General features: G+C 42.1%; 1 protein-coding gene across 1 annotated transcript; it reads left to right on the forward strand.

The window, feature by feature from the left end:
- The first annotated feature begins 1,973 nt into the window (after window positions 1-1,973).
- On the forward strand, window positions 1,974-16,500 carry ARL9 (ADP ribosylation factor like GTPase 9). Its single transcript, XM_052641760.1, has 5 exons — window positions 1,974-2,126; window positions 2,257-2,580; window positions 6,144-6,306; window positions 9,293-9,468; window positions 16,312-16,500. Exons 1-5 carry the CDS (start codon window positions 1,974-1,976, stop codon window positions 16,498-16,500), a joined length of 1,005 nt encoding a protein of 334 aa, XP_052497720.1.
- Window positions 16,501-19,228: the final 2,728 nt, after the last annotated feature.

Here is a 19,228-nt window from a genome sequence, read left to right on the forward strand (position 1 = left end):
GGGACTCTCCAGGCAAGAATACTGGAATGGGTTGCCATTTCCTTCTCCAGTGCATGAAAGTGAAGTCACTCAGTCATGTCCGACTCTTAGCGACCCCATGGACTGTAGCCTACCAGGCTCCTCCATCCATGGGATTCTCCAGGCAACAATACTGGAGTGGGTCGCCATTGCCTTCACTAAAGAGTGCAGTTGAACGAAACAATAAAAAGGACCATCCGTATACTTCTCACACCACCTTTGCAGAGCCCCATGGGTATCTAATTTACTATGCATTTGATCATTGGGAACAACAGTTGTTTCAGTTCAGTTGAGTCGCTCAGTCATGTCTGACTCTTTGCGACCCCATGAATTGCAGCACACCAGGCCTCCCTGTCCATCACCAACTCCTGGAGTTCACTCAAACTCATGTCCATTAAGTCGGTGATGCCATCTAGCCATCTTATCCTCTGTTGTCCCCTTCTCCTCCTGCCCCCAATCCCTCCCAGCATCAGAGTCTCCAAATGAGTCAACTCTTCACATGAGGTGGCCAAAGTATTGGAGTTTCAGCTTCAGCGGCAGTCCTTCCAGTGAACACCCAGGACTGATCTCCTTTAGGATGGACTGGTTGGATCTCCTTGCAGTCCAAGGGACTCTCAAGAGTCTTCCAACACCACAGTTCAAAAACATCAATTCTTCAGCACTCAGCTTTCTTCACAGTCTAACTTCCACATCCATACATGATCACTGGAAAAACCATTGCCTTGACTAGACGGACCTTTGTTGGAAAAGTAATGTCTCTGCTTTTCAATATGCTATCTAGGTTGGTCATAACTTTTCTTCCAAGGAGTAAGCGTCTTTTAATTTCATGGCTGCAATCACCATTTGCAGTGATTCTGGAGCCCAAAAAATAAAGTCTGACACTGTTTCCACTGTTTCCCCATCTATTTCCCATGAAGTGATGGGACCAGATGCCATGATCTTAAGTTTTCTGAATGTTGAGCTTTAAGCCAACTTTTGCACTCTCCTCTGTCACTTTCATCAAGAGGCTTTTTAGTTCCTCTTCACTTTCTGCCATAAGGGTGGTGTCATCTGCATATCTGAGGTTATTGATATTTCTCCCAGAAATCTTGATTCCAGCTTGTGCTTCTTCCAGCCCAGCGTTTCTTATGATGTACTCTGTATATATACAGCCTTGACGTACTCTTTTTCCTATTTGGAACCAGTCTGTTGTTCCATGTCCAGTTCTAACTGTTGCTTCCTGACCTGCATGTAGGTTTCTCAAGAGGCAGGTCAGGTGGTCTGGTATTCCCATCTCGCAGGATTTCCCACAGTTTATTGTGATCCACACAAAGGCTTTGGCATAGTCAATAAAGCAGTAATAGATGTTTTTCTGGAACTCTTCCTTTTTCCTTGATTTAGTTATGGTTTTAATGCCTGGTTTTAACAGTAGCTGTGATCCTGGCAGACTAATCTCCAGAGCGATTTTTTAAGCGAAATGTAACGTTTGAAATAAGGGAACCAGTCACATTCCTTTTTTCCTTAAGCCTCCTGGATAGCGGCTTTAGACGCTGCTGGTGGAGTTAAACAGGACCGGTGAGGAGGCGAGAGAGATCCAACTTCACCCTCCAGACTTGTTACTAACGAGGGGAAGGCAGGAAAGCCTGGGGCTCTCAGGACTCGGGCGCCTTCTCCAGCGTTCTGGTCGGAGACACACGGGCTGGCAGGAGGCCGGGGAAGTGAGACGCTGAGATGGGCGGACGAGAAAGGCCTTTCTGAGACACCCTACCCAGTCCAAGCGCATCTCGCCGTGGCGCGCGCTTCCAAGGAAGCGACACCTGGGGACGCTTTTCCTGTTGCTCCGGTCCTTCCCAGCTCCTGCGGCCGGGTCTCCCGGGTCCGCTGGCCTGGCCTCGCCTCTTGTCTAGCTCCCACGTCTTACTCTCGGTTCGGCGAATCTGCTGCGCGCAACCCGCTGACTGGCGAGCGAGTGCAAAATGCCCAAGGGGCAGCCCGGGGCCCTGGGGTGGGGAGGGGCTGGCGGTCACCGCGGGGGCGCTGTACGCCACGTGGACCTACGTCTCCCCCGGCGCTGCCCCCACAGCGGCGACCACTCCGCCGGGATCCCGCCCCGCAGCTCCGGCGCGCGGGCGCGCGGGAGGAGGGAAGCAAACCCGGGTGGTGGGGATGGAGAGGGGGAAAGTAAAGAGGGAGAAGGGCAAGGAGCCGGAGAAAGGGAAAATTCAGCAAAAAGGAGAGGAGAAAAACAAAAAGGTGGAGAAGGAGAAAATTAAGGAGAAAGAAAAGGGGAAGGAGGAGAAAATTAAGGAAAAGAACGGGAAGGAGAAAACTGAGAAGGGGAAGGAGGAGAAAATTAAGGCGAAAGAAAAGGAGAAAATTAAGGAAAAGGAGAACGGGAAGGAGAAAAAAAGGGGGAAGGAGGAGAAAATTAAGGAAAAGGAAAACGGGAAGGAGGAGAAAAGTAAGAGAAATGAGGATGAAAAGAGGCAAGAGCGGGAGACAGAGAAAGAGAAGGAGCAATTCAAGGAAAAAGAGAAAGAGAAGGACAACAGCACGTTGATAAAAATCCCGCTGGCGCCGCTGGTAAGAGACCGCTGCCTCGGACCCTCACCCGAGGGCATTGTCCAGTGTTTCGCCGGCTCTGTTACGTGCGAGACCCCCGGTGGGCTCGCGCCGGAAGGAATCCGGTCTCGTTTGCTGGCTTTGTATCCGCGGATGGAATCGGAATGTGTCAAGCTTCGAACAACCCATCGCGAGCCCCTTCTCCCCAGCCGCTCGCCCACTCACCCCTAACCCCGACCCTGTGTCCAGGTCTAGTGTTGAAGAAGACACCTTGCTGATGTTCACAGCGGTGCTGGAAATAGCCTTTTTTCCAGCCCCATCTCTGCCCGGCGCCAAACACTAGCCCCCATACCCTCACCACACGTGCTCTCTCTGTTCCAGTCTTTTCTGTTTAGTGTGGGGGGCTGGGTGGGGAGGGGAAGGTGTAGCTTTCCTGAATTTATGCAGGTTGTGTTTGGGGACTGCCTGGACCTTTTCTGTGGGCGCTCTGGTTACTATTATTTACATTGTTTTCAGATCACCAGCACCCAGAAGAGAGGGTCACAAAGGTTTAACTGAGAGGCCTCAGAAACCAAACTTTTAGTCGTAAAAGAACAGATATGTATGATTCTACTTAGATGGTTTACCTAGTGTATTCAAACTCGGAGTCAAAGAGCAGAATGTAGGGGGATGGTGGGGTTAGGAGTGTAATGAGTACAGTTTGTTTTACAAGATGAATAGTTGTGGGAAGTGGTGATGGTTGCACGGTATTATGAATGGAGTCGATATCACTCTGGGTTTGAAAATGGTTAAGATGGTAAATTTTGTGTTGTATATGACTGTGTGTGACCCGTGGATGGTGTCCCGCCAGGCTCCTCTATTCTCCAGGCAAGAGTACTGGAGTGGATTGCCATGCTTTTCAAAACCAGGGCATCTTCCCGACCCAGGGATGGAACCCACATCTCTTGTATCTCCTACATTGGCAGGTGGGTCCGTTATTACTAGCGCCACCTGGGAAGCCCTTTATGTTGTGTACTTTGCCACAATTTAAAAATTGGGGGAGAAGGAAAAAAAACAAGCATTATTTGGCTCAACTTAGTGAGCTCTGTACTCCTGGAGTTCCTGAGCTCAGAGCTGCTTTCTGGTTCTAAACAATATGAATTCTTAACAGAGATTTCATCTCTGTAAAATAGCCAAAGAACTGATGCTTTCAAACTGTGGTGTTGGAGAAGACTGTTAATTAAGAGTCCCTTGGACTGCAAGATGAAACCAGTCAATCCTAAAGGAAATCAACCCTGAATATTCATTGGAAGGATTGATGCTGAAGCTGAAGCTCCATTACTTTAGCCACCTGATGGTGAAGAGCCGACTCATTGGAAAAGACCCTGATGCTGGGAAAGATTGAAGGCAAAAGAAGTCAGCAGAGGATGAAATGGTTATATAGCATCACCAACTCAATGGAAGTGTTAGAGCAAACTCGGAGATAGGACAGGGAAGTCTGGTGTGCTGCAGTCCATGGGATTGCAAAGAGTTGGGCACAACTTTGAGACTGAACACACAAAACAGACTATATAGATTCACTTATAGTTAAGGAATAACTTTTAACAAGGAACAGTGGTGTTGAATCATATTTCATGTCTGAACTCTTGGTTTACAGTAACCCCAGCTTTTCTTAAGAGATTATAAATGTGAGGAAGCTTGAGTTTTAGACTAAAAAGTAAGCAAAATGTAAAGCATCAGTGACTACAGAATTTCTAAATAGGGTCAGGTTAGTGGCATCGATGTGATTGGAAAGGGAGTAGGGAATGGTTTTTATTCACAAAATTCATAAGATCCAAGATGCTATTATTTTAGGTACCACAGAGAAAGGAAAAAAAAAATGCTTCCAGCCAAAATATGACATACTATAGATCGTAAAGCCCTCATTTCAGAGATGTTAAAATGTGGAGAAAGAAATCTTGAAACTGATAAAATATGTTGGAGTAGCCCAAGTGTGGGGCCACTGGTGGAGATAAAGAGGGGACACAGTCTACATCGTGCAGCCATTTCTTGGTCACCATTGCTTTAAAGCATTCAATTAAAACCATCCACTGACATCTCCTTAGAGCAGCATCTAGTCCCTTTTCCTTACCGCGACTCTCTGAGGATGACACTATAACGTTTAGATGCAGATGTAAGAGAATGGGGAGGAAGTGGGGATGGATATAGGAAACACCTATGGAAGTACCATTTGCTTTAAGAGCCATCAAGAATTCATTCCAGTAACAAACATTTACTTTAAAAAATTCTGTTATTCACTAGACAGGTTTCATAAATGATTCCCCATACATAAGTCTCTATTACAGCAGACCTTAAAACATCTTATTTTTACAGATCTTCTATATTACAGACAGGAGGGACAGGGATAGATGCATAGTGCTGTTAAGGATCACTTTTTTTTAACAGAAATCTAGTCTAAGTCTAAGGCTTCCCTGGTGGCTCAGACGGTAAAGAATCTACCTCCAATGTGGGAGACCTGGGTTCGATCCCTGGGTCAGGAAGATCCCTTGGAGAAAGAAATGGCAACCTACTCCAGGATGCTTGTTTGGAGAATCTCATGGACAGAGGAGCCTGGCGAGCTACAGTCCATAGGGTCACAGAGTCAGACGTGACTGAAGCAACTTAGCATGCAGTCTATGTCCAATGTCAACATTTACTGTTCAAGCAGAAATGTATAGGATTATTATTTTTAAACCAATGGCCTTGAAGATGTGTACAAGTTTTTTTTTTCCCCATATATGAGAAACCTCTTTGGTAAGCTGTTTGAGAAATAGAATTCCTATGAACAGTCTAACTGGGTTGCTCATTTATTACTGTTTACATTGAAGTTTGTATGCTAAAAGCCACCTTTCTGAGCACTCTGAACTTTCTGTTTCTCTCTTCATACCAGTCTGCCCTTCTTGTCCCTCAAACACTTGTCATAAAAATTTCTAAGGTGGGTATGCTGGTAGAATACTTCTTCCTAAAGTTTACAGTTCTAGTTCATCAGGTTTTAGCATGAGAGTTTAACTAGTTTAACAATTTTTATAGTCTTTGCCTTTTCATTTAATAATATTTATATTAAAAAGTACAGAAGAGAGTAACCTTGCCCTAAGAACTTTTAATCTATGATTCAATTTGGGGAGACAAGACAGATTAATAATATGAGACCTTAGATGCTTACATGCCAAGTGGCAGAGTCAATACATAGACCAAGAAGGTCCCAAGACCCCAAACAACAAACTGAATTCTCGTGCAGTCTCCAATGGGCATGAACTAGGGAAGCCAAGTGAAGTGTGAAAACTGGCCCTGAAAATATGGCACCTCCTATAAATCCTGATATATATAAAGTATTTATTTGATAAATTGACACAGGAGTTGGAAGATGGAGAGAGGGTATGCAGTTAATATCACATAAGTAATGACTGATTATATAAAATACAAACTGAGTAGTACAGTTTGTTCTAGACCTATTAAATTTTTTTGCAAAGTTTTATACAATTTCACAAATATTGGCAAGCGCACTTCCCAGAGCCAAGAAAACAAGGCCCTGATAGCATATTATTGCCTTATCTTTTGTTTCACAGGAGAAAAATAAGCAGATCCTAGTGCTGGGCCTGGATGGGGCAGGAAAGACCAGTATTCTTCACTTTCTAGCTTTAAACCGAGTCCAGCGCAGTGTGGCCCCCACCCAAGGTTTCAATGCAGTGTGCATCAGCACTGGGGACCACCAGATGGAGTTCCTGGAGAGTAAGCGCTCTTTCTCAGTGGTTCTGGGGGTAGCTAATAGCTTATATAGCCACATGATTGTCAAACCTTAAGCCAGATGCGATGTCAACATCACATGGGTCCTTGTGAAATGAATGATAAAATGAATACGAAATGGATGATAGGTCTTTATGAAATGAAACACTGGATCAAATTTTCCTAGACTTTTAAAATGCATATGTAGATGAATGCTAGGGTGCAATGTGGGTAAAATCACTTTCTGTTCTTTTTATTTTCTCCTTTTTCCAGTGGTGGTGATAAAAGGGAGTTGAGAGGAAGGCTTTAGCACCCTCTCCTTTAACAGCCCCCCTCCTCCTATAGTGTGCTTCCTTCTCGAAAATGCAAATATTCACAAACCTCTTATGACTAGATCACAACATATATACTCTTGTAATCAGATCACAACCCAGAAGCCCCTACTCTATAGTAATTCTGGAGTCACTGCCTCTCAGAATATTGCTGTTTCCCAAAATTGTATCAGATCCTCTTGTCTTCTCTTTACACTCTCCCAAATTTACCTATCCAGCCAAACATACCCGAGTGCCACCTGACATCTCTACTTGGCTGTCTCATCGGCCTCTCAAACCTAACATTGTCCAAGCAAATGCTTGATATAGCGCCACATCTGTTCCTGTCCCTGTAATCCACTGATCAATAAATGTCTCCTCACCCATCAAGATGCTCAAGCCAGAGGACCGGGCATTTTCTGTACCCCCACCTCCAGTATGCAAGGAAAATGCTATGAATTTTTGCTTTCATCCAGTTGTAAAGAGAAAATGATGGGCAGAGAAACTGTTAAACCTGTAGGCAAATCTTTCTGATAAAAGTATTATTAGGAATAGAGATTTCAATTCTCTCAGAAGCTATAGAAGAAATAATATTTTTAATGAAATAGATGGCTAGGAAAAGAGTCTCAGAATATAAAAAGTGAAAAAGGACAGGGTGGGGGGCGGTGGGAAGGAAAGGAAAGAGAAAAGAAAGGAAGATAGGAAGAAAAAAGATTCCAATTAAGGGGGGAAATGGACAGATTTGTTGGAGTGAGGAGTTTCAACATGTTTGTCAATTATTAATGGAATCAAGGAGAAAAAAACTGCAGAGAGTATATAATGTTTGAACACAGTCAACCAATTTGATCTAATGAACAATATAAAATTGTCTAATTCTTCTCAAATACCCATGGAACAGTAAACAAACACGGACCACTTCCTGGGCCATACAGCAAGTCTTAATGGCGTTTTCAAAGAAGCATCATATAAACTGTTTTCTCTAACTATTTTACCATTAAATTAGAGGTTAATATCTAGGGACTTCCCTGGTGGTCCAGTGGTTAAGGATCTACCTTCCAATATGGAGATATGGGTTTGATCCCTGGTCGGGGAAGTTGCCACGGAACAACAGAGCCCATACGCCACGACTACTAAGCCCAGGCTCTGGGGCCCTTACTCCACCGCTGGAGTGTCGCCTGCACGACACAATGGTGATCCCCCCACCACAACTAAGACCTGATGCAGCCAACAATAAGTAAATGGATAATTTTTTTCCAGTCCTGCGCCCTCCCCAACTAATATTTTTTTTTAAAAAGAAGTTAATAACTAAAAGATAACAATTCCTATTATAGAGGAAATGTCGTGGTGTTGGCAAAAAAAATGGAAATGCCTGTTTAAGCTTGTATGTTAAAGGATATGAATTACTTAGATTACATTCTTTTAAAAAATTAAAACACAAAATACTTCGAAGAATGACCAGCCTGGCTCTCTGTACAAAGGAAAACAAAGGAAAGGCAAATAAAGACCTTTTCCTATTAGTTTTTGAAATGTTTTTGTTCAGTGCCCATAACAGTGGTCTGTATACTTTTCCTGAAAAGGGCTCGAGAGTAGATAACATAGACTTTGTGGCTACATGATCTCTCTGCTGCTACTCAGTACTGCGAAAGCAACCCAGAGACCATGTGTGAACAAACCTGCGTGTCTGTGTTGTCACACAACTTTGCTTGTACTGAAATCCAACTGTGATATAATGTTCATGTGTTACAAAATGGTATTCTTTTTTTTCTCCAAATGTTTAAAAATGTAAAATCCATTTTTTGTTCACGGGCTGTACAAAAACAGGCAGTGAGCCAGGTTTAGACTGTGGGCCATCGTTTGTCAATTTCTGTCCCAGGAGAAAAATAAAAACTGAATTCATTGTGTCTGGGAAACTTTCTTCTGGGAAGCATCAGCAGAATGAAATAACCCAAAGACGTTTTTTTTCTGAGGCAAGTATTCTTGAATACCCGCAGGACCATATTAACTTTTAGTGCAAGATTAAAGAAAGGAAATTAGATTTGGGGTTTTGACAAAGGAAAAAAGTTGTGCAAGAGAGGCTAGCCAATGACATTTAAATCAGTCCATCTAAGACATTTTAGAGAAACGTGTTTTAACCCACCACCCTGAATTCTTTCAGTAGACCACTCCTATTTACTGATCCATACTTGATAGACATGCACTGCTGGCATGACTGCTCTGTATAACAGATGCAGAGGCATCCATGGTGTACAAGTTTGCAATGTAGGACACCCGAGTTTGATCCCTGCCTGGATTGGAAAGATCCCCTGGAGAAGGAAATGGCAACCCACTCCAGTATTCTTGCTTGGGAAATCCCATGGACAGAGGAGCCTGGCAGTCCGTGGGGTCGCAAGAGCTGGACCCGACTTAGTGACTAAACTACCACCATGCTGGTCCTTTGTGTTCCAGAACTTAATGAACCACTTGTGGAGGGTAAATATCCCCACCAATCATTTCCCCAGAAACATCACTCTGCTTGTTCTCAGAATTGGGTCTAGTCTCACAGTGGTCTTTTATCAGAAGACCTGCCAGTGTTCAGAAATTATCAAAATGTGCCTTACCTGGCTGCCTCGATGGACTCTTCTGAGATGTGTGTGTGTGTGTGTGTGTGTGTGTGTGTGTTCTTACTTCACTTTTCTTTGTAGTTGGCGGCAGCGAACCTTTCCGTTCCTATTGGGAAATGTACCTGTCCAAGGGCTTGCTATTGGTATTTGTGGTGGATTCAGCAGATCACAAAAGATTACCTGAAGCCAAGAAATACCTTCATCAGCTAATTGGAACAAACCCAGTCCTTCCTCTGGTTGTGTTTGCAAACAAACAGGTAAAAATCTGTGCAAATATAAAGTGTACTCAATATTTTTTTTATTAATGCAGTAAACAGAAATGTTTACTTTTTGAATTTGATCTTTTAAATTTATTTTTAAATTTTGATTTTTTAAAATTGGAGTATAATTGTTTTACCATGTTGTGTTAGTTTCTGCTAACAGAAGTGAATCAGTCCTAATACACAGATAACGCCTCCCACTCCTGGACCTCCCTCCCAATCCCTATCCCACCCCTCTAGGTCATCACAGAGCGCTGAGTTGAGCTTCCTGTGCTTTATAGCAGGTTCCCATTAGCTATCTATTTTGCACATAGTAGTGTAAATTTGTTGTTGTTCTTTAGTCACTAAATTGTGTCTTACTTTTGTGCTACGCCATGGACTGTTGTAGCCTACCAGACTCCTCTGAAGGGATTTCCTAGGCAAGAATACTGGAGCAGGTTGCCATTTCCTTCTCCAGGGGATCTTACCCACCCAGGGACTGAACCCGCGTTTCCTGCATTGGCAGGTAGATTCTTTACCAATGAGCCACTTGGGAAGCCTGGTAATGTATATATGTTAGTCCTAATCACCCAATTCATCCCACGCTCTCCTTTCCCCTCTATGTCCACAAGTCCATTTTCTCCCTCTGAGTCTCTATTCCTGCCTTGGAAATAGATTCATCTGTACCATTTTTTCAGATTCCACATGTATGTGTTAATATATGATGTTATTCTCTTTCTGGCTTATTTACTCTGTATGACAGACTCTAGGTCCAACCACATCTCTGCAGATGACCCAAAGAAACATCTGCTTTTAAGAGCTAAATATTCAATAATATGCTGTATGTTCATTTCAATTTATACTATTAGGTCTACTGGAGTGTATTATACAATCAGCCCTCCTTATCTGTGATTCAACCAGCCATGGATCGGGGGAAAAAAAATTCCATAAAGTTCCAAAAAGTAAAACTCATGTTTGCCACATGTGAGCAACTGTTTTCATAGCGTTTACCTTGTATTAGATATTATAAGTAGTCTAGAGATGATTAAAGTATATGGGAGGATGTGCATAGGTTATTTGCAGAAATGACACCATTTTATATAAGGGGCTTCAGCGGATTCTGATGTCTTCTGATGTCTTCTAGGGTCCTGCAACCAATCCCCCCACAGATACCAAGTAAGAGTGAAAGTGTTAGTCACTCAGTCGTGTCTGAACGCTTTTCAACCCCATAGACTGTAGCCTGCCAAGCTCCTATGTCCATGGAATTCTCCAGGCAAGAACACTGGAGTGGATTGCCATTCCTTTCTCCAGGGGATGTTCCCAAGCCAGGGATGGAACCCAGGTCTCCCGCATTATAGGCAGATTCTTTACTGTCCGAGCCACCAGGAAAGCCCACAGCTGTAAATTCGTTCAGAACAGAGACTGTCATTCACCTTTGTGTCCCATGTAAAACCTAGTATACTATGTTGTATATAGTAGGAATTCAGTAAATATCTGTTAAGTTTAATTAAACATTTACAGACTGTTGAATTGATTTCAACAAAATCTTTAAGTGCTTACTATGTATCATGGACTTTCCTGGTGGCTCAGATGGTAAAGAACCTGAGAGACCTGGGTTTGATCCCTGGATCAGGAAGATCCCCTGGAGAAGGGAATGGCAACCCATTCCAGTACTCTTGTCTGGAGGATCCCATGGATAGAGGAGCCTGGCAGGCTATAGTCCATGGGGTCGCAAAGAGTCAGACATGACTAAGCGACTAACACACACACACACACACACACTATGTGTCAGTATACAGAAGTAGTTTTAGATTAGCTGGCCTGACCTGAATTTCACACACATGCATTAAAGTATTAAACACTCATGAAGAAATGGAAACCTTGTGCAGTGTTGGTGGGGATGTCGCATGGTCCAGCCGCTATGAAAAACAGTATGGCAGTTCCCTACAAAATTAAAAATAGAATTTTCATGTAGTCCAGCAGTTCTGCTTCTGGGTATATTACCAATAGAATTGAAAGCAGGAACTCAAACAGATGTTTGCACACCCGTGCTCATAGCAGAATTATTCCCAGTAGCCAAAAGGTAGAAGAAACTCAAGTACCCATCCACGCATGAACGGATAAACAAAATGTGGTGTATACATACAGTGGATATTATTCAGCCTTAAATGTGTCAGGAAATTCTGACACATGCTACACCATGGATGAACTTTAAGGACAGTATGCTAAGTGAAATAAGCCAGTCACAAAAGGACAAATAATGTATGATTACACTTTTATGAGGTCCCCTAGAGCAGTTAAGGGCTTCCCTGGTGGCTCAGATGGTTAAAGAATCCACCTGCAATGTGGGAGACCTGGGTTCAGTCCCTGGGTTGGAAAGATCCCCTGGAAGAGGGCATGGTAACCCAGTCCAATATTCTTGCCTGGAGAATCCCCATGGACAGAGGAGCCTGGCAGGCTACAGTCCATGGGGTCGCAGAGTTGGACACGACTGAGCGACTAAGCACAGAGCACTTAAAATCAGAGAGACAAAAAAATAGTAGTTGCCAAGGGCTGAGGGAGGGAGAAATGGGAAGCTATTGTTTAATGGGTACAGAGTGTCAGTTTTACAAGTTGAAGAGTTCTGAAGATGGTTTACAATAATGTGAGTTCACTTAACTGTACACCAATCTGTACACTTCAAAATGGCTAATATGGAAAATTTTGTTATGTGTATCTTACTACAGTAAAAGAAATTTAAAAAAACATTAAACATCTATAGCATTGTGCAGGCATACCTAATTTTATCGCACTTCACTTTGTTGTGCTTTGCAGATATTGTGGTTTTTACAAAGTGAAGGTTTGTGGCATCCCTGCATGGAGCAAGTCTATAAGCACCATTTTCCCAACTGCTTTTTCTCACTTTATGTCTCTGTGTTGCCCTTTGGTGATTCTTGCAATATTTCCAACTTTTAGAATTATTATATTTGTTATGATGATCTCTGATCAGCAACCTTTGATGTTACTATTATAAAAAGATTATGACTTGCTGAAGGCTCAGATGATGGTTAGCATTTTTTTTAGCAGTAAGATATTTTTAAATTAAGGTATGTACATATTTTTAGACATAATGCTATCACACACTTAATAGATTGCAGTAGTGTTAAAGTAACTTTTCTATGTACCAAGAGACAAAAAAAAAATTCATGTGACTCGTTTTATTGCAGTATTCACTTTATCACAGTAGTCTGGAACCAAATTTGCAGTATCTCTGAAGTGTGCTTATAATGCTGTAGACTCTCTCTCAATTGCCAGGCTTACCAGTCATAAGAGAGCTCAGTTCCTACCCTTTCTCCCACTCCTATGAGTGAGTGTTTATGGAAGTAAAATAAATCATTATAATGATGATCTAAAAGTAGGAGCCTATATTAAAGTCCAGCATAAATGCTAGTCCAGCAGCTGCTAAGTCGCTTCAGTCGTGTCCGACTCTGTGCGACCCCATTGACGGCAGCCCACCAGGCTTCCCCATCCCTGGGATTCTCCAGGCAAGAACACTGGAGTGGGTTGCCATTTCCTTCTCCAGTGCATGAAAGTGAAAAGTGAAAGTGAAGTCGGTCAGTCATGGCCAACTCTGTGCGACCCCATGGACTGCAGCCTACCAGGCTCCTCCGCCCATGGGATTTTCCAGGCAAGAGTACTGGAGTGGGGTGCCATTGCCTTCTCCAGCAGATTATTTTTTTTTAAAGGCTGGAGTTTTTTGGTTTTTTTTTTTTAGTGAACATCTTAAGTACCACAAACTATGACGATTTAGAAGATCATGGTAAATGTAAGTGAGCTGTATAGTATTGCATTGCATGAATATACCACCACTTTACCATTTTCTTGTTGGGCATTTGGGTTATTTCCAATTTTTCATTGTTGTAAAGAGTTCTATAGTGAATCTTCATGTATGTGTCTTTTCATAGATGTGTACCAACAGTTCTCTAGTGCGTGAGGAATTGCTGGGTTTGGGGATTTGTACCTTGTGGCTCAGCTGGTAAAGAATCCGCCTGTAATGCAGGAGACCTGGGTTCGATCCCTGGGTTGGGAAGAGCCCCTGGAGAAGGGAAAGGCTACCCACTCCAGTACTCTGGCCTGAAGAATTCCAAGGACTGTATAGTCCCTGGGGTCGCAAAGAGTCAGACACGACTGAGCGCCTTTCACTTTTCTTTCACATATTCAGTCTTACTAGATATTACCAAGTTGCTTTCCAAAGATATTGAACTGGTTTATTCTTCCTACCAGCAGTATATGACAGTTTTTATAGCCCTACACCCTTGTCAATACTTGGTTTGTCAAACTTTCATTTTTGCCAGTCTCATGAGAATGAAATTTTATATTATTATTCTAATTTGCATTTCCTTAATTACTAGTGAGCCTGGACATTTTTTTCAGATGTTCACTGGTTATTAGTTTCAAATTAGTTTCATTCTTTGAAGCAAATTTCCATATCTGTGAATTAACTTTTAATATCTTTCCCCAAATTCCTATTGGGATGTTTATCTTTTCACATTTGAGTTGTAGGAGTCTTTCATATCTTTTAGAAAAATCATCCTATTTCTGTTACATGCATTACAAATATCTTCTCTAGCAACCTATTGCAGAGAAGGCAATGGCACCCGACTCCAGTACCCTTGCCTGGAAAATTCCAGGAGCGGGGGAGCCTGGTGGGCTGCTGTCTATGGGGTCGCACAGAGTCGGACACGACTGAAGGGACTTAGCAGGAGCAGCAGCAACCTATTGTTAACATTTTACTTTGCTATGGTTCTCTTTTTAATACACAGGTTTTCATTTTTAATAGTCCAATTTATTGATACTTTCCTTTGTGGTTTATATCTTTTCATCAAATTGAATAAATAGGACCATTTGGTGTCAGATTTATAACTTTTACTGGAGTTTAATAATAAAATGTTTGGATATTCTCAGACAGTAAAGAATCTGCCTGCAATGCAGGAGACCTGGGTTCAATTCCTGGGTCCGGAAGATCCCCTGGAGAAGGGAATAGCAACCCACTCCAGCATTCTTGCCTGGAAAATTCCATGGACAGAGGAACCTGGTGGGACACAGTCCCTGGGGTCGCAAAGACTTGGACTCAGCCGAGCAGCTAACACACATTCTAGTTTAAGGTCATGTCGGTTATTACTCCTTGATCAAAGTAACTTAAGCTTTTAGATGACTCATTGTTTCAAGTTATTACATAAATATTTTTTAAAAGTCATCTTACTATCGTTATTCTTTGAGTGATGACATCTATTAGGGCACAATTATGTGAGTGTGGAATACACCTGATATTTATCCCTGATGTTCTTTTATCATTACAAGGAGCCCCTCCTCCCTTCCAACACCCTTTTATTTTCTTCCTCTCCAGTTCCATTGGTGGCATTTCTTTTAACTTGAGACATCGTCCACATGTTACTAGATTCATTAAAACAATTGCAAAATTCACTACATGCTCTAAGACTAAGTGAATTCAGGTTTCAGACAGGCAATAAAGTGGAAGAACCAGAAAAGGTAATGATACCACATGAAGAAAACCTCACAGACTTACAAGAATTTGATAGGTTCATATTGGTACAAGAAAAAATGACAATATTGTACTATTTTAAAACTTTGGGAGAACACCGTGAAACAAAAAGCCAATTACAAATTCAATGTTAAGAGTGAAAATGCTTAAACTTTTGCAGAAGACTTAAAAACTGTAACTGAATCTGCATATGTATTTAGGAGAGGGAATATCAGAGGTTTTTTGCCATAAATAATTCTTGATGTGTGAGAGGCAAAGAAATATGTTTCGATCTTAGCATGCAGCATAAACACATGCTTTTTGTCTCCTCATTTTAATCTCTCCCCTCTCTCCTTCTTCGGATGGGTTTTCCTCCTTTAAGCCTTCTCCACTTCTCCATCTCATCTTGTTTCCCTCCACCTGTCCCTTGCCTCTCAGCCTTCTTCACCTACTATGCCATTTTCTAAACTTATTCTGTCCCTGATCCCTTCTCTACCTCCCTCCATCCCCCCAAATTTGATGTAAAACTTTTTGTTCAGTAGAAATAATTTTTGCAAAAGAAAACTTAACATTTGGCAAATGTTATAATCAATAAAATATTATATGGACAAAAACCAATTAATGAATCAAGCTTCTATTGTAAAGACAAATTAAAAATAATCTTGGAGGGCTTCCCTGATTCTTCAGTGGAAAAGAATCTGCCTTCCAATGCAGGAGACACAGGTTCGATCTCTGATCCAGCAAGATCCCACATGTCGCAAAGCCATTCAGCCACAAGTGTTGAACCTGGGCTCTAGAGCCAGGGAGCTGCAATTGCTGAGCCCTTGCGCTGCAACTACTGAAGCCCAAGCTCTACAGCCTGTGTTCTGCAATAAAAGAAGCCACCACGATGAGAAGCCCAAGCACCACAACTAGAGAAAAGCCCCCGCTCACCACAACTAGAGAAAAGCCCGTGCAGCAACAAAGACCCAGCACAGCCAACAATAAATAAATCATTAATTAAGTTATTTTTAAAAATTAAAAAAATAAGTCTTGGGAAAATTCAGACAAAATTGGAAAAACAAAACTAGAAGCAGATCGCACTGGTTAGGAAATTGATTAAGGTATTATATTGGCTTAACTTTGTTCCAGAAAATACTCTTTTGATAATAACTCATAAATGCTGATATAATTCCGATGAAAATCTTTATATTCAAACGGCCTTTAGGATCCTAGTAATGGGATTTCAATATCCTCGATATTATAATGGAGGTGCAGTCATTGAGAGTAATAAAGGTATCTATCCAAAAATGTTGCAAAATAACCAACTTTTTCTCAATTCTTTTTCCATTCTTGTGAAGGATCTTGAAGCAGCCTATCACATTACAGATATCCATGAAGCTTTGGCATTATCTGAGGTGGGAAATGACAGGAAGATGTTCCTGTTTGGAACCCAGGTGACTGAGAATGGCTCAGAGATACCTTCCATCATACAAGATGCCAGAGACCTAATTGCACACCTGGCTGCAGACATGAGTGATCAGGCATAGCCCACTGCGAGACTCAATTTGGATGTCACCAGGGAACGTGACGTGGCAGGCTGGAAGCCAAAATTTCCACTTTCAAATAAAAAATAAGCCATTTCCTATTTTCTCAATGCACGACACATATACACATATAAGATAATGTTAATTGATTAAAAGGATCTCTATTTAGATTTTGAACTTTAAAAGTATTGGTAAACAATGTGTTTGGAGGGATTTGGATTTTTAATCAAATTAAAGTGAAAATTAGTAAGCATTCATCCCGTTTGTAGTTTCTTGGTGAAATGAGATTTACATTAAAATATTCTAATAACTTTCCTCTTTTCAAGTAAATCCTGGTGTCTTTCCTTTAAGTGGATCCATTTAACAATGTGGGAAAAGAAGTCAGGATAGGGCAATAAGAAAAGTAAACACTATCAAAGCCACATAGAAATACCAATTAACAGCATTCAGAAAGATTTGGGAACGGCTTCTTTCTAAGAAACTACCACTAACGGAACACCGCAGGGATTTGTGTTTCAATTTCTCGATTTTTTATTTTTTTTATATAGATAAGCTTTATCTTTCCTAGAAATATTTAAGAGTGATAACTCTGCTTACCTACAGATATGATCCAAATCCAACTTTTAACCTTAGTGTCTTCTCCCTGATTTCTTTTTTTAAAAAGACTTCCAGCTTCCAGTCCAGCATGCAAGAAGCTTGGAAGCCATGAGCCCATTCTAACAAGTAAAAAGCTGAACAGACTGAAAAGTCAGCATTGGAGAGACTAACGGAATACAGAGAATAACAGTTTACCAGAGCAGAGACTCATAATGGGAAACTCCCCATGGGAACCAGTGCCTGCCTGTTAGTCACTCAATTGTGTCCAACTCTTGGCCACCCATGGGCTGTAGCCCGCCAGGCTCCTCTGTCCATGGGATTCTCCAGGCAAGGATACTAAAGTGAGTTACCATTCCCTTCTACAGGGGATCTTCCCAACCCGGAATTGAACCTGAGTCTTCTGCATTGCAGGCAGATTCTTTACCACTGAGGTACCAGGGAAGCCCCACTGGGAACTAGTGCCAGCATAGAAAAACCAGAACTATAATTGATGAATTGCTGGTTGCTCAGACTACTCTGAAAATTAAAAAATTCTAGGGGAACCCAGTCATAGGAAGGCCTCCAATTTTTTGAGATTTACCTCTAAGACCTTGACCAGATTCCCCCAATAAATATTAGAGAAAAATCCCCTGGTGCTTCCAAGGGAGGGGGAGAAACCCTTTTGAAATATGCCAGAGCATTCTGTTGTTCTTAACGAGGTCTGCCCTCAGGGGAAACTAGTTAACCAGTGCCTAGCCTGGAGTCGGACACTGAAGCGACTTAGCAGCTGCAGCAGCCTGCTGGAGTATTGCTGTGTTCATGTGTGCTTGCTCGTGTCCTTGCAGCCCCATGGACTGTAGCCCAGCTGGCTCCTCTGTCCACGGGATTTCCCAGGCAAGAATACTGGAGTGGGTTGCCAGTTCCTTCTCCAGGGGATTTTCCTAACCAAGGGATCGAACCTGCTCCTTCTGCATTGGCATGCAGATTCTTTACCATTGAGCCACCTGGGAATCCCACTCTGGTATTACCAGAGAATAACCAGAGCCTAACTGACCTGGAGGAAAGGAAATACCTAACTCTAGTCCACTCCAGTCATTCTGTTCCACCTAAGAGGGCAGAAAACTAAGACTTAAGTCTGCAGTCCAGAGGCACAGAGTCTCTAAAAGGCTAAGACCTCATCATAAGACTATAGAATATTCTCCCTTCCCCTACCCCCACCTCACCAACACATTGCTAAAGGCCTGTTTACAGAAGTTCCTTTTACCCAATACATCATGCCTGGCTATCAGGAAAAGCTACAAGACATACTAAAAGGAAAAAAACACAGAAAAGACACAGCAAGCACTGTACAGAAATGAATGTTTGATGGGATTGTTAAAAGACTGGACACAGCTAAGGAAAGAATCTTTGAGCTTGAGGATATCTCAATAGAAACTTCCAAAACTGAAAATCTACGAGAGCAAGGACTAGAAAAACAGAACAGAATATGTAAGGACTGTGGGACAACTATAAAAGTTGCAATATGTTTAATGGGAAACCAGAAAGAGGAAAGAAAGGAACAATAAATATTTGAAACAGTGACTGAGAATTTCTCCAAATTAATGTCAGACACCAAACCAGAGATCTCAGAAGTGCGGAAAGCATCAAGTAGGATAAATACCCCCAAAAAACAATACATAGGCATATCACTTTTAAGCTGCAGAAAATCAAAGACGAAAAAAATTTAAAAACCCAGAAAAGAGTCAGAGGGAAAAACACCTTACCATGAAGGATCAAAGATAAGAAATACATTAGACTTCTTAGAAACTATGGAAACAGGGAGAGTGAAATAAATACAGCATTGAGAGAAAGAACAATCAGCCTAGAATTTTGTACCCTGTGAAATCCTTCAAAGGTGAAAGGGCTTCCCTGGTGGTTCAGTGGTAAAGAACCCTCCTGCTAACGTAGGAGACATGGGTTCTATTCCTGATCCAGGAAGATCCCACAGGCCATGGAGCAGCTAAACCCGTGTGCCACAACTACTGAGCCTGTTTTCCCCAGGAGCCGCAACTGCTGAAGCCTGGGTGCCCTCAAGCCCACAACTAGAGAAGCCACCACAATGAGAAGCCTGAACAATGCAACCATAGTGTAGCCCCCACTCACTGCAACTGGAGAA

This window comes from Budorcas taxicolor, chromosome 6, assembly GCF_023091745.1.
Source record: "Budorcas taxicolor isolate Tak-1 chromosome 6, Takin1.1, whole genome shotgun sequence".
Lineage (NCBI taxonomy): Eukaryota > Metazoa > Chordata > Mammalia > Artiodactyla > Bovidae > Budorcas > Budorcas taxicolor.

What these genes read in the sequence shown, in the direction of transcription:
- ARL9 (XM_052641760.1), top strand. Translation starts at nt 1,974, where the DNA reads ATGCCCAAGGGGCAGCCCGGGGCCCTGGGGTGGGGAGGGGCTGGCGGT. An exon ending in CCAGATGGAGTTCCTGGAGA is followed by an intron (nt 6,307 to 9,292) that starts GTAAGCGCTCTT and finishes TTTTCTTTGTAG; the next exon opens with TTGGCGGCAGCGAACCTTTC. An exon ending in TTGTGTTTGCAAACAAACAG is followed by an intron (nt 9,469 to 16,311) that starts GTAAAAATCTGT and finishes ATTCTTGTGAAG; the next exon opens with GATCTTGAAGCAGCCTATCA.